The 20,219-nt window shown below is 41.2% G+C and overlaps 4 protein-coding genes across 4 annotated transcripts; 3 read left to right on the forward strand and 1 right to left on the reverse strand.

Moving 5' to 3' along the window:
* Nucleotides 1-1,183: 1,183 nt before the first annotated feature.
* LOC122652402 (peroxidase 60-like) lies at nucleotides 1,184-3,030 on the forward strand. Its single transcript, XM_043846135.1, has 5 exons — nucleotides 1,184-1,315; nucleotides 1,399-1,452; nucleotides 1,702-1,845; nucleotides 1,946-2,128; nucleotides 3,013-3,030. Exons 1-5 carry the CDS (start codon nucleotides 1,184-1,186, stop codon nucleotides 3,028-3,030), a joined length of 531 nt encoding a protein of 176 aa, XP_043702070.1.
* Nucleotides 3,031-3,599: 569 nt separating this feature from the next.
* LOC122652412 (peroxidase 60-like) lies at nucleotides 3,600-3,926 on the forward strand. Its single transcript, XM_043846147.1, has one exon. It carries the CDS (start codon nucleotides 3,600-3,602, stop codon nucleotides 3,924-3,926), a length of 327 nt encoding a protein of 108 aa, XP_043702082.1.
* Nucleotides 3,927-8,634: 4,708 nt separating this feature from the next.
* Nucleotides 8,635-9,216, reverse strand: LOC122652429. Its single transcript, XM_043846167.1, has one exon. It carries the CDS (start codon nucleotides 9,214-9,216, stop codon nucleotides 8,635-8,637), a length of 582 nt encoding a protein of 193 aa, XP_043702102.1.
* A 3,801-nt stretch (nucleotides 9,217-13,017) lies between these two features.
* LOC122652439 lies at nucleotides 13,018-14,579 on the forward strand. Its single transcript, XM_043846180.1, has 2 exons — nucleotides 13,018-13,339; nucleotides 13,423-14,579. The coding sequence occupies exons 1-2, from the start codon at nucleotides 13,018-13,020 to the stop codon at nucleotides 14,577-14,579; spliced, it is 1,479 nt and encodes a 492-aa protein (XP_043702115.1).
* Nucleotides 14,580-20,219: the final 5,640 nt, after the last annotated feature.

Consider the following 20,219-nt stretch of genomic DNA (forward strand, 5'->3'; position numbering starts at 1 on the left):
AAGGTAGTATAGAAGAGAAGAGAGAAATGAGAAGGGAAGAATTATCTCGTTGGAGTTATTGGCTCAATGATACCATATTAGATGAATATTACAGCCTATCCTCCATTGTGGGGATAGTGCTCCATATATATGATTAATGAGTGTACAAAAGATTACAATGACAATGTATGTTAACCCTATCAATCAGGGAACCTATACAAGGAAGACAAATATTGTGGGATCAATCAAAAAATGATTGATCCAATCACTATACACAAGGTAAGAGAGTTGTTGTGATTGACCCAATCACTATAAACAAGGTAAGAGAGTTGTTGTGATTGACTCAATCACACAAATACAATAATCCAAGAGTGGAAAGTGAGATGTGCCGTTGAAGATGGGCTGACTGTGCACAGTAGTGTTGATACACCAAAAAAAAAAAAATTATAAATTAGGGTTTCACGGTTCTGAGAACATGGGTTCCATTGTTGCAGCTGTGATCGTGTAGCCATTTGAAATATATAGGAGCTAAGTCTGTGTCAACACTTCTTTCTTCATAGAGTACAAAGTTCTTTGTTTGTTAAAGATTTGTGTGGCTGTGCCTTCAACTTGTATATTATGTGTCTACCCTCTCTCATGTGCTTGTACAGCACTATATACGCCGTCTCCGACTCATTTTGATTAATCCGTACTGCTTGTATTATATAACAATTTCGTTGACAAGAAAGAGAAAGGGAAAAATTAAGTATTTACGAAAGGACAAATCAAAATCAAAGTCAACGTCTTCTTCTTTTTCATTATTTGATAGTGAAGCAAGTCAGAAACAGATTGTGTTTTTAAATCAGTTTGACATAGGCAAACAACAATTGGTCCGTTATCAGACTTATTTCAGCAGGTCCACATTCCCTCTGTTAAAAAAACCAACGCCCAGAAATGAGGATTTTGCAGAAGAAAACCAAAATGAAGAGAAGATAATCACACAACACCGAGGATTTATGTGGTTAACCCCCAAGAAGGTAGGCTACATTCACTACTTCTTTGAAGAAAATTACAAACCCTCAGATCTCTCATGACACTCTCACAAAGATAAGAATACTTTTTAAGAGGACCCTAACCCAGAAAAATAGAGAAATACCACTGAAAGCCCAAAAGACCCACCTGATCAGGTTTGGACCTGAACCAAACATATGTCTGTATGCATATCATGTCGAAGGTCTCGACGAGATCTATAGGAGTTAGAGCCTATGACGCTGATGTACGCACTTTTAGGCCTTTCTGGCATGTTTTGAAGGCGAAATGGTCCTCCGAAGATTCCCCACAGCACTTTCTGGATCAGGCTTCCTCAATAACACCCTCTGCATCAGATTAGAGCATTTTTTATTGATTTCTTGCTTATTAATGAATGCCATGTACGTGCAGCTGTACTTGATTGTTCTAAGGTTTTACTTGGTTGCACGTATGGATACTGTTGAAGTTATGTAACATTAAAAAATGGTCAAGCAATGTGCTTCCAAGTGATGATTTGGAAATGTAGTCAGGAGTTTCAACTCTGTAAGTCCTATAAATAGAGGACAGAAGGGAGATGAGGCTTAATCACTGCCAAGTACTGTTGACTGCATCAAATTGATTCCCACAAAAATGAAGGCCTTGACGACAGTGGCATTTGGGCTTAGCCTAATAGTTTTAATCAACTACTCTTGTTTGTGTTTTGCTGCTCTTCAGGTGGGTTACTACAATGGAAAATGTACTAACAGCAGTGCAAATGTGGAGACCATCGTAAAAAATTCCATGACCACAGAATTTGCGAAAGACATAACGGTTGTGCCAGCACTCATACGGTTGCAATTCCATGATTGTTTCGTCCGGGTGAGAATCTAAATCAACTTCCAGTAAATCTCATGTTTTTTGTTCATTTTAAGTTCCTATGCTCATGCTATTCGTTTTTGTTTTACTAAATATTGAAAAGGGATGTGATGCTTCGATACTATTAGATGGCAATTCAACAGAGAAGAACACAACTTCAAACCTAACTCTGAGAGGTTACGATGTCATTGATGATATAAAATCAGCTGTCGAGAGTCAATGTGGCAGAGGGATTGTCTCTTGTGCTGATATCATTATCATGGCTACTAGAGAAGCTGTTGTCTTGGTAAGAAGTTGGATTAATCTAAGAAGTGTACTTAACCTAAATAAAAAATATGAAAAGTGGTGGACCACACATTTAAGGTTGCTAGGCCACCAAATTTGACAGATTACCTATCAAGGTGTTTTGAATTATTAGATCTGAAAATTCTCAGTTATGTATTGATTAATAATGAAGGTATATTTATAAATGAGATAGTGAAACTATATATATGTCAATCACTGATTTTGATTATGATTTGTTTCCTATTATAACATGTAGAATCCAGTTATATCTTTCCTAAGGTTTTTTAATTCCCTGTTGATGCCATTGTCGAAGATGGGGTTTTAATTAATGCTTCTCTTTGGAGTGTCTGGCTTTTAGTAGCCATTCGTGTATTTTATTTTTATTTTTTTCTCAATACAAATGACCTTTTTAGCAAAAAAACAAAAAAAACAATATCTCTCGACCCCCCCCCCCCCCCCCCCCCCCCCCCCCCCCCCCCCCCCCCCCCCCCCCCCCCCCCCCCCCCCCCCCCCCCCCCCCCCCCCCCCCCCCCCCCCCCCCCCCCCCCCCCCCCCCCCCCCCCCCCCCCCATAATAGGGGTCACTACCCTTATCTTATGTATAAATATAATATTGTTATAATACATAAATAAGAATTCTCAGATCTAATATGAATCATCCAGACTGCAAGATCATCAGTCCATGAGGCTGAAGAGTTGCAGGCATGATAGTAACGTTTTCTCAAATATCACAAAAATAATTAATCTTTTGCTGCCAAGGGGTGAAAACTACATTATTGAATTTTATTTATCTTATTTTTCTTTTTGATAATAGTGATGTTAATCATTTTGATCCTCATAGGTGGGTTTCTTACTGTTTTTGATAATATGAATTGTTTACATGCAGGGTGGAGGACAGTTCTAGAATGTAACGACAGGAAGAAGGGATGGACTTATTTCAAATAAGACTCAGGCTGATCTTCTTCTCCCCCAAGCTGAGATATCAGTTACTGACTATATCACAGCATTTGGGACTCTAGGATTAAATGTTTCAGACATTGTTACTCTCATTGGTATGTAAATCTTAATCACATTCTTCTGATTTCACCACCTTTCTTTAGGCAGTGTTTGGTATGCATTATTGGAATACAGTCCAAGTCAATTTCGCATTATTGGGCGATAAAAACAATTAATTTTATCGCCCAAGAATGCGAAATCAATCTAGAATGTATACCAAACACAACTTTAGTCTTTGTGTTTCTGATTGTTTACAGGTAAAAAGAAAAAAAAAAAAAAATTCTGTTTACAATTTTATTAATGAAAACAATGAGATCTGTTTTACAGGATTGCTTTAATGATATTGAACTAATGTTTGGTTTATTGGGGGATGGGGGTTTATTATGATCAGGTGGTCACACAGTTGGGTTTGCCCATTGTTCTTCTTTTCAAGATCGTCTCTACAATTACAAGGGCACGGGCAAGGCCGACCCAACAATGGATCTAACTCTAGTTACCACTCTGAAGGCGACATGTGTCCTTAATTCGACAGTTGACAATGTGGCTAATCTTGATCAGAACACTGCAAGTGCAGAAACTGTTGACAGTTCCTACTTCATGCAGATTCAGAAGAACAAAGGAATTCTAGGAATCGACCAAGAGATAGATTTGGATACTCCAACTAATGTTACAGTAGCAGCACTGGCGAATAATAATAATCTGTACCTCTCACAATTTGGTGCTGCCATGGTCAAGATGGGAGCCGTGAATGTCCTTTTAGAACCGCAGGGACAGATTTGGCTATCATGTCGATCCATTAATTAATGCCTCTTCTCTCTTACACTTAGCTTTAATTAACAAATCAGTCTGTGTAAAAAGGTAGGAGATATTTCTGGTTTTTTTTTTTTTTGGTTTTTCTTAAAGGGTTTTTAGGTGCTTCTGCATCTGAATTCATGTTTCGTCTTATTCCCTATAAACTGAAGTAATGTGAAGTGAGGTGAAGAGAAATTCATTTCTCTTAAAAAAAAAAGGACTACTGTTATCTATAGAAGTTGGTAATGAACTAATGAAGTTGTCTTGAAAAGTTTATCATGCATATGGTCTGTTTGTTAAGTTCTCACTCCAATCTACTTAAGAAACTCTCAACTATCTTATATTAATGTTAGATTAGAATCCAACTTTCGCGTTGGCATCTAATCCTATTGCTAATTTCTCATGTGGGTGTGTACATGCTTAATCGTGATTTAAATTAACATCAATACACAGCCTCCTCATCAAAATTTTGCTACCAATCCCCTTGATCATCTAGGTCAAAACCAAGCTTTTAGTACAGAACTGAAAAGAGAGGACTCATTGAGAAGAGGCAGACCTACCTCTCATTAAACTTTTGTTGGCTGATGTAGCCCAATTTCCACATCAGAATGTAGTCGGTTGCAACATAAGTGGTAGTTTCCTATTATATATGATAGGCAACTCCCTTGATGGTAGGGAGTTACTTTGGAGAAGTTAAAGGGATTCTAGCTTTTGAGTTTACTGCACATATACTATTTACTTTGGCAAAGACCAAAAGCCAGAGAGCAACCCTTTTAGGGCTCTGCAATTTTCGTGACTACCAGAGAAAAGAGAGACATGCCGGAAACTTGGAACGTAGAGTTGATTGGAGACATGGCACAAGGAGGAATGATGGGGCCTAATGGAGGTAGGTGAACCTCAATTAATTTACAGTTTTAATATTCTAACATGTAGTATCAGAGCAGGACTCCTATGACTTTTATTACTTTGGTTATTATGGCATTGTGTATTTCATTGGAATTTGATAAGAACGAATGTGGTTGCAAAAATCTGCATTTGAATTGTATTCTATTCATGTATTACAATCAACTATATACAAGATAAGTCAGTAAGTATATTTGGAATACAAGAGGTAGGTTGGGAGGATTAGCTCCTAAGATCGCTCTGTACAAGCGGTTGTCAATTACTTGATTGTCTACTTGATTTGGGGTAGTAATTTGGGTGAATCAATTTTGGACGATCTTGATCAAAACACATATGGTAATACTCCCCCTCAAGTTGGAGCGTGTAGGTTGCAAACGCCCAACTTGGACCGTAGAAATTGGAATTTTTCCCTTCCAAGAGACTTGGCAAATAAATCTACGACTTGATCTGTGGTAGCTATTTTTATTGGCCAAACGATTCCCTGTTGATGTTTTTCACGAATCATATGGCAATCAATTTCAATATGCTTTGTGTGTTCGTGAAATACCGGATTTCAAGCGATGTGAAGTGCCGCCTGGTTGTCACAGTTTAATGGTGCGGGTATTGATGTGGTGATGCCAATATCAGTCAATAAATAAGATAACCAAGTTATTTCACATGTGGCTACTGCCATGGTGCGGTATTCTGCTTCTACCGAAGACCGGAAAATCGTGGCCTATTTCTTAGTCTTCCATGAGATCGGACAAGAACCTAAGAAGATGCAATAGCCAGTGGTTGAACGTCTTGTCGGTGGGCAGGCTGCCCAGTCAGAATTGCAATAACCAATTAACTGGAGCGATGATGTGGTAGAAAAAAATAGGCCTTCTCCTAGTGTTGCCTTGAGGTAGTGGAGTAATTTATGTGCGGCAGCCATGTGTGGTTGCCGTGGCTAGTGCATGAATTGGCTCAAAAGTATTGACTGAATGGGCAATGTCGGGCCTAGTGACGGTTAGATAGATCAAATGGCCGACAAGTCGGCGATAAGGAGAAGGGTCGTCCAATATATCACCTGTTGAATCTATCAACTTTGAATTTTGTTCCATTGGAATATCAGATGGTCGAGATCCAGTCAATCCAGAATCACTCAAAATGTCGAGAACATATTTCCGTTGTGAGAGGTATAGGCCTTTGGATGATCGAGCTACCTCAATACCAAGGAAGTATTTTAAGGGGCCTAGGTCCTTGATGTGAAATTGTTGATGAAGAAATTTCCTGATCTTTGCAATCAGATTGAGATTAGAGCCTGTGATGACAATGTCATCCACATATAATGCTACAAACACATAGACCTTTTGGTGTTGAAGAATGAATAACGAGTGATCCGCCTGTGACTATGAGAATATGTAAGGATGTTGAAAATTTAGAAAACCATTACCTAGATGCTTGTTTAAGGCCATATAACGATTTATGGAGTTTACAAACAAATGTCTCCCCCTTTCGCCGATAACCAGGGGTGGTGTCATATACACCTCTTCATTTAGGTCGCCGTGCAGAAAAGCATTATGGACATCGAATTGATGTAGGGGCCAACCACGAATAGTAGCAACTGTGAGAAGCACTCTAACTGTGACAAGCTTTGCAACTGTTGCAAAGGTGTCATGGTAGTCGATTCCCTCAATTTGATTATAACCTTTGGCAACGAGGCATGCCTTATAATGCTCAATGGAGCCATTAGATTGATGTTTGATGCGAAACACCCCTTTGGACCCAATTGCTTTCTTGCCGTGGGGTAATGGAACAAGTGACCAAGTGCTATTGTTTGATAAGGCCACAATTTCAGCCTGCATAGCATATCTCCATTCCTGGTATTTCATTGCCTCTGCAAAAGTGGTAGGTTCTTGGGTGCTACATAAGGAGATTAGAAAAGCCCAATAGTTTGTAGAAAAGCGGTCATTAGTGAGAAAATTAGCAAGAGGGTGAAGTGTACCTGGATGCATACCCATGGAGGATGATTGAGACTGGGTAAGTGAGCATTGGTAATCCTTTAAATATGCTGGAGGAGCACGAGACCTTGATGGACGGGATGGATTAAAAGCTATATGTAGTGAAGAAGACGAAGGGGGCATGGGTAAATCTGTCCAGTCCGTGGATGAAGGAGAAGAGTCCACTGGCAAAAGTGTTGGGGCTGTGGATGAAGGAGAGGGATCCATGGAGTGTAGGGATGATGAAGGTTCTGCCAACTGAGGGGATGGTGTTGATGTAGGGGTATGTGTGTTGGGTATGGAAGTGGTGAGGGCATCATTTTCAAGGTCTTCTTTGGGTGGTAATGGTAGAACCGGGTTGGATAGTGGTGGTTGGGATGTCCCATTGTATGGAAAGATATGCTCATGAAAAACTACATCGCGGGTGACATAAATTTTTGATGTGGTGAGGTCAAATACCCTGTACCTCTTTTGCCCGTATGGGTAGCCAATCAATATCCCTAGGGAAGCACGTTTGTCAAATTTGTGATTGATAGAAATATTCCATCCAAAACATAAACAACCAAATACCCGAAGGTGTAAATAAGTGGGTTGTTTGTGAAAGAGGATTTCAAAAGGTGTTTTCCCTTGAAGAACTTGGGTGGGTAAACAGTTAATTAAATAGGCGGCAGTGAGAACATAGTCTCCCCAGAATTGTAATGGCTAATTACCCTGAAAACGTAAGGCTCGGGCAATGTTAAGGAGGTGTCTATGTTTGCGTTCTACAACACCATTTTGTTGAGGTGTGGAGACACAACTTGACTGTTGAATACCCCCCAAAGACTGCAAAAAATTGACAATAGAATTATTAAAAAATTCAGTCCCATGGTCACAATGGATCTGTCGAATTTGAGTTTGGAATTGTGTCTTTATCAGTTGGAAAAAATTGGGAATTAAATGGTTCACTTCAGTTTTGGATTGCATCAAATAAAGCCATGTACTATGTGAGAAATCATCCACGATAGTTAAAAAATAGCAAGCACCCGATAAAGATTTTGTGCTATAAGGTCCCCAAACATCAAGATGGATTAATTCAAAACATGAAGTGGTGGAAATACTACTTTTAGAAAATGGTAACCGTGTTTGGTTGGCCAAAGGGCACACAGTACAAGTGCATTTATTGGAAAGTAAAATACTAGGATCCAAACGGTGTAATGGAGATGATAGGGAAGAACCAGGGTGACCCAGGCACTAATGCCATAGATCAAAGTGAGAACCTGTGGAAACGGCTGAGATGAGGGAAGTTGAGTGCGGAAGCTCCAGATAATATAGATCACCACGCTGTTTACCCGTCGCAATAGTCCTCTTTGAGTGTTGGTCCTGAAAGATACAAGAAGTATTGGTAAAAATGACATGGCAATGAAGGGCAGCGGTTAACTTAGCAATAGAAAGTAAATTGTAATTGAACGATGGAACATGTAGGACATGATCTAAAATTAAGTGGGTTGTCAATGGCACAATACCGATGTGGGTGACAGGGGTTTGGGTTCCATTTGGTACACTAATGGAAAATGAATGATTAGGAGTACAGAAGCTTGAAAATAATGACAAATCTGATGCAATATGATCTGTAGCACCTGAATCCAAAATCCAAATGGATGTAGGTAAGGATTAGTTGAGACAAAGTGGGTTACCTGCCAGGGTTTGCAAGAGGATGAACGTTACTAGTGGGAAGTAGAGCTAAGAGCTGCTGTACTTGTTCAGTAGTGAAGCCCGAAGCAGCGGGTGTAGTGGTGGCATTAGCAGTAATATGTGGTTGAGCCACACTCCGAGTGGAAGAGCCACGTTTGGAACCTGTGTGGCGAGGAGTCCAACCTTCACGGTAACCATTTTTCTTGTAACAGCGGGACTCTGAATGTCTCCATGTTGCAGTAGGTGCAGTGGTAAAATGGTTTTGGACGAGAAGATTTTTGGTGAGTGGAAGTGACAGCCATGGCCGATTGTTCAATAGAAGCAGGGAGGACGGTATGTAATGACCGCTGGCGCTCTTCTTGAAGAAGAAGAGAATAGGCCTTTGCTAAGGTTGGGAATGGATCCATAAGAAGGATCTGACTTCGAATGGCAGTATATGATTCATTGAAACCTTGAAGAAAGTCCATCAATGAATCAATTCGAAGAAGCTCTTGAAGTTTATTCATGGCACCACATGAACATGTTGGCAAGCTGCGATAAGAGGTAAGTTCGTCACAATACCCTTTGAGAACAGTATAATATGCAGAGACAGAATCGCTGCCTTGGGTGTCAGTTGAAATGGCTTGCCGTATTTCAAAGATGCGTGGCACATTTTTCTGAGAGAAACGTTCATGGAGATCAAGCCAAACCTCGCGAGCAGAATCTATCCATAGAATGCTGTGAGCAATAGAAGCGATAGTAGAGTGTACCAGCCACGATCGTACCATGCTGTTACAATGGATCCAGTAGGGAAGATCGGCTGAAGAAGGGTCTGTTTACAAATTTATTAATGAAAACAATGAGATCAGTTTTAGAGGATTGCTTTAATGATATGGAACTAATGTTTGGTTTATTGGGGGATGGGGGTTTATTATGATCAGGTGGTCACACAGTTGGGTTTGCCCATTGTTCTTCGTTACAAGATCGTCTCTACAATTACAAGGGCACGGGCAAGGCCGACCCAACAATGGATCCAACTCTAGTTACCGGCAACATGTGTTCTTAATTCGACAGTTGACAATGTGGCTAATCTTGATCAGAACACTGCAAGTGCAGAAACTGTTGACAATTCCTACTTTATGCAGATTCAGAAGAACAAAGGAATTCTAGGAATCGACCAAGAGATAGATTTGGATACTTGAACTAATGTTACAGTAGCAGCACTAGCCAATAATAATAATCTGTACCTCTCACAATTTGGTGCTGCCATGGTCAAGATGGGAGCCGTGAATGTCCTTTTAGAACTGCAGGGACAGATTAGGCTATCATGTCGATCCATTAATTAATACCTCTTCTCTCTTACACTTAGCTGTAATTAACAAATCAGTCTATGTGTAAAAAGGGAGGAGATATTTCTGGTTTTTTTATTTTTTTGGTTTTTCTTAAAGGGTTTTTAGGTGCTTCTGCATCTGAATTCATGTTTCGTCTTATTCCCTATAAACTGAAGTAATGTTAAGTGAGGTGAAGAGAAATTCATTTCTCTTAAAATAAAAAGGACTACTGTTATCTATTTATAGAAGTTGGTAATGAACTAATGAAGTTGTCTTGAAAAGTTTATCATGCATATGGTCTGTTTGTTAAGTTCTCACTCCAATCTACTTAAGAAACTCTCAACTATCTTATATTAATGTTAGATTAGAATCCAACTTTTGCTTTGGCATCTAATCCTATTGCTAATTTCTCATGTGGGTGTGTACATGCTTAATCGTAATTTAAATTAACATCAATACACAGCAGCCTCATCAAAATTTTGCTACCAATCCCCGTGATCATCTAGGTCAAAACCAAGCTTTTAGTACAGAACTGAAAAGAGAGGACTCACCGAGAAGAGGCAGACCTACCTCTCATTAAACTTTTGTCGGCTGATGTAGCCCAATTCCCACATCAAAAGGTAGTCGGTTGCAACATAAGTGGTAGTTTCCTACTATATATGATAGGCAACTCCCTTGATGGTAGGGAGTTACTTTGAAGAAGTTAAAGGGATTCTAGCTTTTTAGTTTACTGCGCATATACTATTTACTTTGGCAAAGACCAAAAGCCAGAGAGCAACCCTTTTACGGTTCTGCAATTTTTGTGACTACCAGAGAAAAGAGGGACATGCCGGAAACTTGGAACGTAGAGTTGATTGGAGACATGGTAAGAGGAGGAATGATGGGGCCTAATGGAGGTAGGTGAACCTCAATTAGTTTACAGTTTTAATATTCTAACATGTAGTATCAGAGCAGGACTCCTACTACTTTTATTACTCTGGTTATTATGGCATTCTGTATTTCATTGGATTTAACATTGCTTTGTGTTAATGGATTTTAAAATTGTATAAAACAAATGCTAAAAAGAGAATAGGGGCCTTGGACGTGAGAACGATTGGTTTCAGGGTTTCATACCAAACAGGGGTGTCTAAGAGTCTCAATGAATGAGTCACCGCCGAATTGGGGTGTAGGACATGTTGTGTTTTTGGCAATGTTTGAAGGGTATACGTTGTTATTGTTGTCAACAATACATAAACGTTGGTGTTTGAAAGGTGCTTGAACTGTTGAAAATAAGTTTGGAATGGTTGCATATGGTTTTGATGTGTTTTGATGCCAAAGGGCATTTTGGTAAATTTGGTGGCATTTGGTATTTTTGAAGATGTGGCAAATTTAGTTGATGTGGAAATTGATAGGCCACATTGCCTTTTGAAGTTGTGGTAAGGCCATCTGAGCGGCAAGGGTGCGTGCATGGGTGTCACAAGGCCTATAATGGCTGGGCAGCAGAGGTGATCACTTGGGCGTAAAAAATAGCCCCATGTGCATGTGCATGGGCAGCAAGGCCATTGTCAAGGGAGTTCAGATCTGCTACCCACATGGGGACGGATGGGGACAGATCTGAACCATCCATGGGGGTGTGGGGCCCGCCTCTAGGGTGTGGGACCCACACCCAATGGAGGGGTCAGATCTATCCCCACCCGTCCTCATGTGGGTAGCTGATCCGGACTCTTGTCAAGGCACCAGCAGGCGCATGGGCATGCTAGCCATGGCCCCTGCCGCATGGGCCACACAAAGGCTTCATGCCTTAGTTTATTTTTTAAGGTTTTCACATTCAAAATGCTATTGAGCATTTTCCTGAGAAATGTCCTTCTTCTGCAATTATGAATTGTCAGAGACCTCTAAAAGAAACTCTAATTTTTGAAGGGGTATCAAATTAAATAAGAGAAATTGATAGAAAGGCCTGGTTGCAAAATTGAGAAGTTCCTTGGTTTGAAAGCAATGGTCAAGATTGAGCTACACGGTTGATTCTGATCTAGTGGTGCTACTCAGAGTAAATTTAAAGTTCTAATTTTTTGGTAAGAATTAAAAGTTCAAATTGAGCACAAGCAAAAAGGTTCACTTAAAAGATTCCCTTTTTGTTTGATCTGAACCACTCATCTCACTTTTAATCCGTTGGTCAAGGTTTTATCAAAGCTTTTGAATCAAGATCTAATAATGGCCAAGATGTGTTTGACACTTATATCAGTCACAATTTTAAATGGTGAGCCCCAAAATGTCACTAAAAAGCTCTAAATTAACTATTTTGCCCCTATACACGGGAATGGCCGGACATATCTTTGCCTACACAACTCCAAATGGAGTGATCAAGTTGGGGATTTTTCAAAAAAACGAGGAGAACACATTGGGATGCTTGGGAGAGCTCATGTGTGCCCAGAAATTTGATTTTGTGAGGGTTTTTTATGCTCAATGCATTTGGATATATAGAATCAATTGAAGATTGCTTGGGTTCATCATTTTGAAGGTGTGTGAGCTTGGAGGAACTTGTGATGATGATTGTGAGTGGAGTTCTTCAAGTGGCTAATCCACTTTGGTGAGTTTTCTTAACCCCTTTGTAGATCCTAGGTTGTTGGAACATTGATGTATGCCTAATGAATCATATTGAGGATTGGGGTTTTATTTTTTCACCATTTCATTTCATTGTAATGCCCTTGTGGGTTGTTACCCACAAGGTGTTTGATGAAAAACCTAAACATACTTAGGTACTCACAGTAGGGGCTGTGAGTTATTGGGATAGGTGCCCTTCGTTCTTGTATGATCAAGGACCGAAGCCATATCTGTTGTTGTAGTGTTGGAGAGTATATATGCAAATACGAAACCCAATGTGGGTATTGCACCATGGATGTAGGCTTATTGTCAAACCACATATATTTGTGTGTTGTGGCTTGTTTTTATATTTTGTGAAGTGTTGTGGTGCTTGCAGAGTGGGTGTGCTACTCTTGGTTGGCCTTACTAATCTAGGTGGAAGGCGGGGGTATACACGAACTGTAGTTGGTCAATGGGGTGCTCCAGCCAATGGTGTTTACAGGTGATTTGAATCAGCTCTTGGCAGCCCATTGTGTGTGTTTTAATTTGGTGACCATCAGTGGGACTTGTGTTGGAAAGGAATTTTTAAAGGACTACTGATTCACCCCCCCTCTCAGTAGTGAAGCCTAGTTCAACAAGTGGTATCAGTGTCACTACCTAGTGAGGCTTAATCAGTAGCTAGGAAATCGAAAGGACAATATGGCTTCAGGTGATGGTCATGCCGGCAGGGCACCGCAGTTTGATGGGACAAACTTCACATTTTGGAAGAGAAGGATGAAGTTCTACCTAGGCTCTCTTGGTTATGATGTCTGGGAGGCAGTTTTGCAAGAACCTACAGCTACATCTGCATCATCAATTGATCCAGAAGAGGGGAAGAAATATGTGAGCAACAAAAAGGCATTAAATGCTATTACAAGTGCATTATCTGACACTAAAATGGCAAAGCTGATGACATGCACTTCAGCCAAACAGATGTGGGATAAACTCATTAGCATACAAGATGCCAGCAGAAGGCTAAATTGTAAGTGTATAGAGGGCAGTTTGAAGCACTCAAGATGCATGCTGATGAAGACATTTCTGGTTATATGGTGAGAATCAATGAAGTTGTGAATGCCATCAGAAGTATGGGTGAGACATTGATAGAGGATGTAGTTGTTGCAAAAGTCCTAAGGTCGATGTTACCCAGTTTTGACTCCAAAGTGTCAGCTCTTGAGGAATCAAAGGACCTTGACATTGTGACTCTTGATGAAATTCATGGAGCTCTTAATGCTTATGAGATGATGACAGGCAAAGGCAAGGGTAAAGCAGTGGATAAAGAGGTAGCTTTCAAGGCTTTTAAAAGGCTTGCCATAAAGAAAAAATCTGATGAAGAAATGAGTTGTGAGGATGAAGCTAAAGCAAATTTTGTGAGAAAACTTCTTAGAAGTACAGGGAAGTATAAAGGCAAGCTTCCACTCAATTGCTTTGATTGTGGGGTAATAGGACACTTTGCATCCAAGTGTCCCAATAGGAGAAAGAAATTTGATGAGGAGGAGGATGAACCAAAGAAGAAGAAAAGATATCAAAAGAAGGAATTTACAAGCTTGAAGTATAGACTCAAGAAAAGGAGTCTTATCACAAAAAGGGATAGTGATAGTTCAGACACTGATTTAGATGAGGACTCAGATGGTGCTTATAGTCAAGATCTCTTCATGGCTTACCAAGACAAAGGAATAGAAAAGCAAGTCACGAAGAAAGAAGATAAATTTGATGACGATGATCTTCTTGAAGCAGAGCTCAACTTGGAAGTAGAATTGATGTCAGCACTTGATGATTTGGATGATGAAAGGAGAAAGAACAAAAAGCTCACCAAACTCCTTAACATCAGTAATGAACAAATCAAGTCATTGATAGAAAAGAGTGAAGAGGACCTTAAATTCACAATTGAGTTAGAAACGAAACTATCCTTGAAAGAAGTTGAATGCAAAGTCTTGACTGAAGGGATATATGGCCTTAGAGCACAAATGGAGGGGCAAGCTCAGGAAATGAATGAATACATTAACACTGAAGAGGAGTTGATAGAGTTGAGAAGGAAAGTAGAGAGTTTGAAGCACTCTTGTGACTCAACAGCTACAGTTAATGGCAATGCAGCACAACCACAAGCTCCAGCTAGTATGGTGATAGATCAGATTCTTAGAGTACAGAGGCCTACAGGTGTTAGACATGGATTGGGTTATGAGTTAGTTGGGACATCTAGACATGGTCAGAACAAAGAGAAGTAAAGTGACACTGTTGCGGACTCTAGTTTTGTTATTAAGAGGAGGACACCGACCTTACTAACACAAAAGGCTAGTAGGCAACAGAAGGGAAAGCAGGTTGTTTTTGCACAGACAAGTGGCACTATCAGCTCAGGCAGAAGGTTGACACAGGCTCAAACTTAGGGAGAGCAGAGTACAGTTAGTAGAGACGGATTGAGATACAACTCAGCACCAATGGGTCAGCAGAGCTTACAGAGAGTAGATCGATATGGTGGCTACTATGGTGGACAGAGGACACATGTGAGACGAAGTGTACCAGTGAGACATAGAGCACCAGTGATATAAAGAGCACCTGTGAGGCAAGGAATTTTCTTGCCTAGTTACTGCTACAAATGCAACACCTATGGCCACAGGGTTGCAACATGTAAGTTCAGGGTGAGATAGATGGACTTCAGTAGCAGAAACTCATTTGCACCTTTGATGGGAAATCAGGTTGAGTGCTACAGGTGTGGTGACTTGGATCACATTGCTAGAGATTGCATGATAGTGTTGGCTCCACAGATGCAACAAGAAATGTTTGTAACACAAGCTCTTGCAGTTAGAAGAAAGAGAAGAACAAGAAGGGCACAAAGGAGGAAGTTACAGAATCAATCACCTAGTATGAGCAAACAAGTTTGGGTTAAAAAAGCAAATGAAGAAGATGATGAACTTTGATTTGTGGTACAGACAGCCTTTAAGGCACAAAACAAGACTGTACCATGGATCCCTGATAGTGGTTGCTCTAGTCACATGACTGGTGACAAAGAGAAAGTTATTGAGCTCAACCAATATGAAGGAGGTTCTGTGAAGTTTGACGACAGTGAGAGTGCCAAGATTGTAGGAAAAGGAGTTGTGAATCTTGATAATGGAAAAGTGAGGACTTCTGATGTACTCTATGTGAATGGGTTGAAGCACAATCTTCTTAGTGTCATCCAGATTTGTGATAAAGGGCACAATGTTGTATTCAACAAGACAAGATTTGAAGTGAGGCATGCAAAAGTGGAAAACTAATTGCTTCAGGTGCAAGAACTTCTGGGAACTTGTACACTTTGTCTGCGAGCATTGATGGTTAATGTCTGGTTGGTCAAGAAGAGGAACAGTGGCTATGGCACAAAAGACTTGGGCACATTGGTTTTGACAGTTTAATCAAAATCACCTCTATGAATGCAGTGAGAGATATTCCATAGTTGAAGAAGCCTTCAAGTCCTATTTGTGCGTCTTGTCAGAAGGGCAAACTGACAAAAGTATCTCACAAAGCCAAGCAATACTATTCATAGGAGCCATTGGACTTGGTACATACAGATTTAGGTGGACCCACCAGGACTCAAAGCATCAGAGGTGAGAGGTACTTCATATTGTTTATTGATGATTACACCAGGATGACTTGGGTTCAGTTTATGAGGCACAAATCAGAGGCACTTGATAGATCTAAAGTCTTCAGGAAATAGGTTGAAAATGAGACTAGTAGGAGCATCAAATGTTTGAGATCTGACAGAGGTGATGAGAATACATGGGGTGTATTTGATGATTACTGTTTTGAGCATGGTATAAAGAGACAGACTTCAGCTGTAAAAACACCACAACAAAATAGTGTAGTAGAAAGGAAAAATAGAACAGTGCAAGAAATGGCTAGGACAATGCTTATTGAAAGCAACTTGGGAAGGAGATATTGGAGAGAAGCAGTACACACATCAGTTCATATACAAAACAGGTGTTTGCTTAGGCCACATGAAAGCAAAACACCTTATGAACTTTGGTTTGGAAGGAAGGCAACTGCAAGATACTTCAAGGTCTTTGGACGTAAATGTTACATTAGGAAGACAGATCAGAACTTGGGAAAGTTTGATGAGAGAGTTGATGAGGGGATTTTTCTTGGTTACTCCACTAGAAGCAAAGCTTATAGATGTTTCAACAAGAGACTTGACAAAATTGTTAAAAGTGCAGGTATGAGAGTTGATGACAAAAGCTTCAATGCCCAAGTGATGATATTGTTGATTATTCTCTTGATGAAGACCTTGCTGATGGAAATGATATTAGTGGGGATGAGCACCAAGACCAAACTGGAGATGTGCAAGCTATATTTGAACCAGAGGTTGAGCCACAAAACAGAAGTGCATCACAAGAGAGGTCACAAGAACCTCAAGAAAGAAGGCACAAGCCAACTAGAACAGAGAAAAATCACCCACCAAGCCAAATGTTGGGTGACCCCAATATCATCATGCAAACAACAAGCTAGAATGAAAAATTGTGCTTACTTTCTATTATCACATGATGAGCCCAAAACTATAGAGGAAGCAAATAGAGATGACAATTGGAGGAAGGCCATGAATGAAGAACTTGACCAAATTGAGAAGAACAACACTTGGGTGCTAGTGCCAAGGCCCAAAGAAAAAAATGCCATTGGCACTAAGTGGGTGTTTAGAAACAAATTAAATGAAGATGGTCAAGTGGTGAGGTTCAAGGCAAGACTGGTTTGCAAAGGTTATGCCCAGGTTAAGGGCATAGTTTGAAGAGACATTTGCACCAGTGGCTAGGTTGGAGGCCATCAGGATTTTTCTTGCTTTGGCAGTGTACAGAGGTTTCAAGATTTTTCAGATGGATGTGAAATCAGCCTTCTTGAATGGCAATCTTGAAGAGGAAGTATACATTGAGCAGCTAGATGGATTTCTGTTGACAGAGGACTCCACCATGGTGTGTAGATTGAGGAAAGGTTTGAATGGTCTGAAATAGGCAGCAAGGGCATGGTACTCTAGACTTGACTCCTACTTGTGTCAGTTGGGTTTCAAGAAAGGCAAAGTTGATAGTAACCTTTACATCAGAGCGGTGGACAGCACATTGATTGTGGTAGTCGTGTATGTTGATGACATCATTTTTGGGAGCCATAGGGATGAGTTGTGTAGAGAGTTTGCTGACAGAATGCAAAGGGAATTTGAGATGAGCATGATTGGGGAGCTTTCATTTTTTCTTGGTTTACAAATTAGCCAGTTGAGAGATGGCATCTTCATTTCATAAACCAAGTACTTGAAAGAAATGTTGAAAAAGTTTCAGATGGAGGATTGTAAGCTAGTTTACACACCAATGATGACTGGTTGTAAGTTAAGTAAGGTAGATGAGTCACCATCAGTGGATCACACTATGTATAGATCCATATTGGTAGTTTGTTGTACTTGACTACATCTAGACCAGAGATCATGAAAGTTGTTTTTATGGTTGCTAAATTCCAAGCAGATCCAAAGGAGACACATGTTGGGGCAGTGAACAGGATATTTAGATATCTCAGAGGCACTGTTGGATATGGTTTGTGGTATGCCAGGAGCAAATCTTTTGATTTGACAGCGTATTCTGATGCAGACTAGGTAGGTTGTATTGATGAGAGAAAGAGCACTAGTGGTGGTGCATTTTTCTTGGGGAATAGTTTAGTTGCATGGCATAGTAAGAAATAGGAGTCAGTTTCTTTGTCTACAGCTGAGGCGGAGTACACTGCAAGAACTACTAGTTGCACCCAAGTTCTGTGGATGAAACAGATGATCAAGGACTTGAATGTTGAGCAGAGTCAGTCTGTGACAATTGTTTGTGATAATACTAGTGCCATTAACATCTCCAAGAATCCAGTGATGCATTCAAGAACCAAGCATATAGCCATTCAATACCATTTCTTGAGACAAAAGGTCAATGAAGGAGAAATCAAGCTGGAATTTATTCCTACAGCTGAGCAGATTGCAGATATTTTTACCAAACCACTTCCCAAGGAAATTTTTGAGAAGCTTCGGGCACTTATGGCGGTGGTTACCATTCCCACACATTGATGGTGGCATGGACACAAGGGGAGCCTTCATTTTTCCCAATTGGATAGGAAAGACGCTAGCCATTACCTTTACTAGCCAGTTTCCATACCTGTTCAATCATGGCACCACGAGGCAAGAAGACCGCTCCCTCCACCAACAATGCCCCGAGGGAGGGGAATGGATCACCTCCTCCAGAGAGCTCGCGTCGCAGAGCCAATGACCAGGACCATGTCTCTCTGGAGAAGGAGATCCTAGACGATGATCAAGTTGCGATACTCGAACCCAACAACGAAGTGTTGGTGGAGGTGGTACATGACCCCAATGCCCCAGAAACTATGGGTCAGATCAATGACCTACAGCGACAGATCCTCGAGGATCAACAACTCTTCCACGACTACCTGAGGTAGCGTGCAACATCACACCATCGTAGGATGGATCCTCGGCGAGAACAGAGCCCCAGGAGGTCCCCTCCCAGGGGTGACAGATCAGTGAGGCACACCAGGCAGTGGAGAGAGCCTTCCCAACCTAGGGGGAGATCAGCAGATCCTCCAACACGGTCAAATCAGGGGAGATCACCATCACACCAATCCGTGGTACTTAACCCTGAAGGGTCCATCCAGAGGTCGGTGTTTGATGGTCGACTAGGAGGAAGTCATGTACCAGGGCAAAGCCGGACTTACCGTGAAGCAAGCCCCTCGTGGTCAAGACAAGATTTGTCATGAAGTGACCCTTCACCCTCTCACCAACAGTCGAGGCGTGAAGGGACGTCCAGGAGAGGACGCAAACAAGCTCGTAATGAGCGACCAGTCAGACTTGAAAGACAAACACGGGATGAAGAGCTATACAAGAGGCTCCTAGAGTTGGACGAGAAGCTGGAAGGGTTAAAGAAGCAGACCAAGGGTGAGACACACTCAATCCCTGGACAACACCCCTTCTCAGAAGAGATCATATCAGCCTCACTCCCGTCCAGGTTCAGGTTACCCACCTTTGAACTCTACAGTGGTACCACCGACCATAATGACCATATCAACTACTTCAACGGGATGATGACCCTCTATGGTAGATTAGACGTGGTATCTTGTCGAGCATTCCCTGCATCCCTCAAGGGTGCAGTGACCTCATGGTTTTTCAAACTATGACCACGGTTGATTGGGTCGTTTGCAGAACTATGTGAACAGTTCATGACCCACTTCCAAAGCAGCGTCAAGCAGAAGAAGACCATGGTCAATCTACTGAACGTGATACAAAACCCTGGGGAGTCCCTCAGGGAGTATGTCAACAGGTTCACCAAGGAGTCCTTAGAAGTCAGAGACCTAGATGATCAGACCTAGCATGCTGCCTTGGCTGGGGGCATCCGAGACATGGAATTGATCAAGGACCTGGCACGTCATGAGACCAGGACTATGAAGGAGCCCCTAGAGCGATGCAACAAGTTCGCCAACATGGCAAAGATAGTACAAGCTCGAAAGAAGGCGATCGAAGCCAAGCCACAGGACAACAAGAGGTCAGCATCAGAGGACCGTAAAGATAATAAGAGGTCAAGGACCGAGCGCCGGCAGGAGAAGGATGACCACCCATCTGGGAGAAGTGACCGTTGCCCAGAGAGGAGTGAGAGAGCAGGCATGCCAGATTTCACACCACTGAACACCACCAGGTCCCAAATCCTTATGCAGATCTAGGACAGTGATCTAATTCGATGGCCACGACCCATGTTAGTAGGACATGAGAAGCGCAACCCAAACAAGTATTATCTCTTCCACAAGGACTATGGGCACGATACAGTAGACTGCTACCAATTGAAGAGAGAGATAGAAGGCCTTGTGAGAGCAGGGAGTTTGAA

Source organism: Telopea speciosissima, chromosome 1, assembly GCF_018873765.1.
Source record: "Telopea speciosissima isolate NSW1024214 ecotype Mountain lineage chromosome 1, Tspe_v1, whole genome shotgun sequence".
NCBI lineage: Eukaryota > Viridiplantae > Streptophyta > Magnoliopsida > Proteales > Proteaceae > Telopea > Telopea speciosissima.

Coding starts and splice junctions, on each gene's coding strand:
- LOC122652402 (XM_043846135.1), top strand. CDS start 1,184: ATGTCGAAGGTCTCGACGAGATCTATAGGAGTTAGAGCCTATGACGCT. Junction 1,316..1,398: donor CACAGCACTTTCTGGATCAG/GCTTCCTCAATA, acceptor ATGTACGTGCAG/CTGTACTTGATTGTTCTAAG. Junction 1,453..1,701: donor CACGTATGGATACTGTTGAA/GTTATGTAACAT, acceptor GCTGCTCTTCAG/GTGGGTTACTACAATGGAAA.
- LOC122652412 (XM_043846147.1), top strand. CDS start 3,600: ATGGATCTAACTCTAGTTACCACTCTGAAGGCGACATGTGTCCTTAAT.
- LOC122652429 (XM_043846167.1), bottom strand. CDS start 9,216: ATGGTACGATCGTGGCTGGTACACTCTACTATCGCTTCTATTGCTCAC.
- LOC122652439 (XM_043846180.1), top strand. CDS start 13,018: ATGGCTTCAGGTGATGGTCATGCCGGCAGGGCACCGCAGTTTGATGGG. Junction 13,340..13,422: donor TGCCAGCAGAAGGCTAAATT/GTAAGTGTATAG, acceptor GAATCAATGAAG/TTGTGAATGCCATCAGAAGT.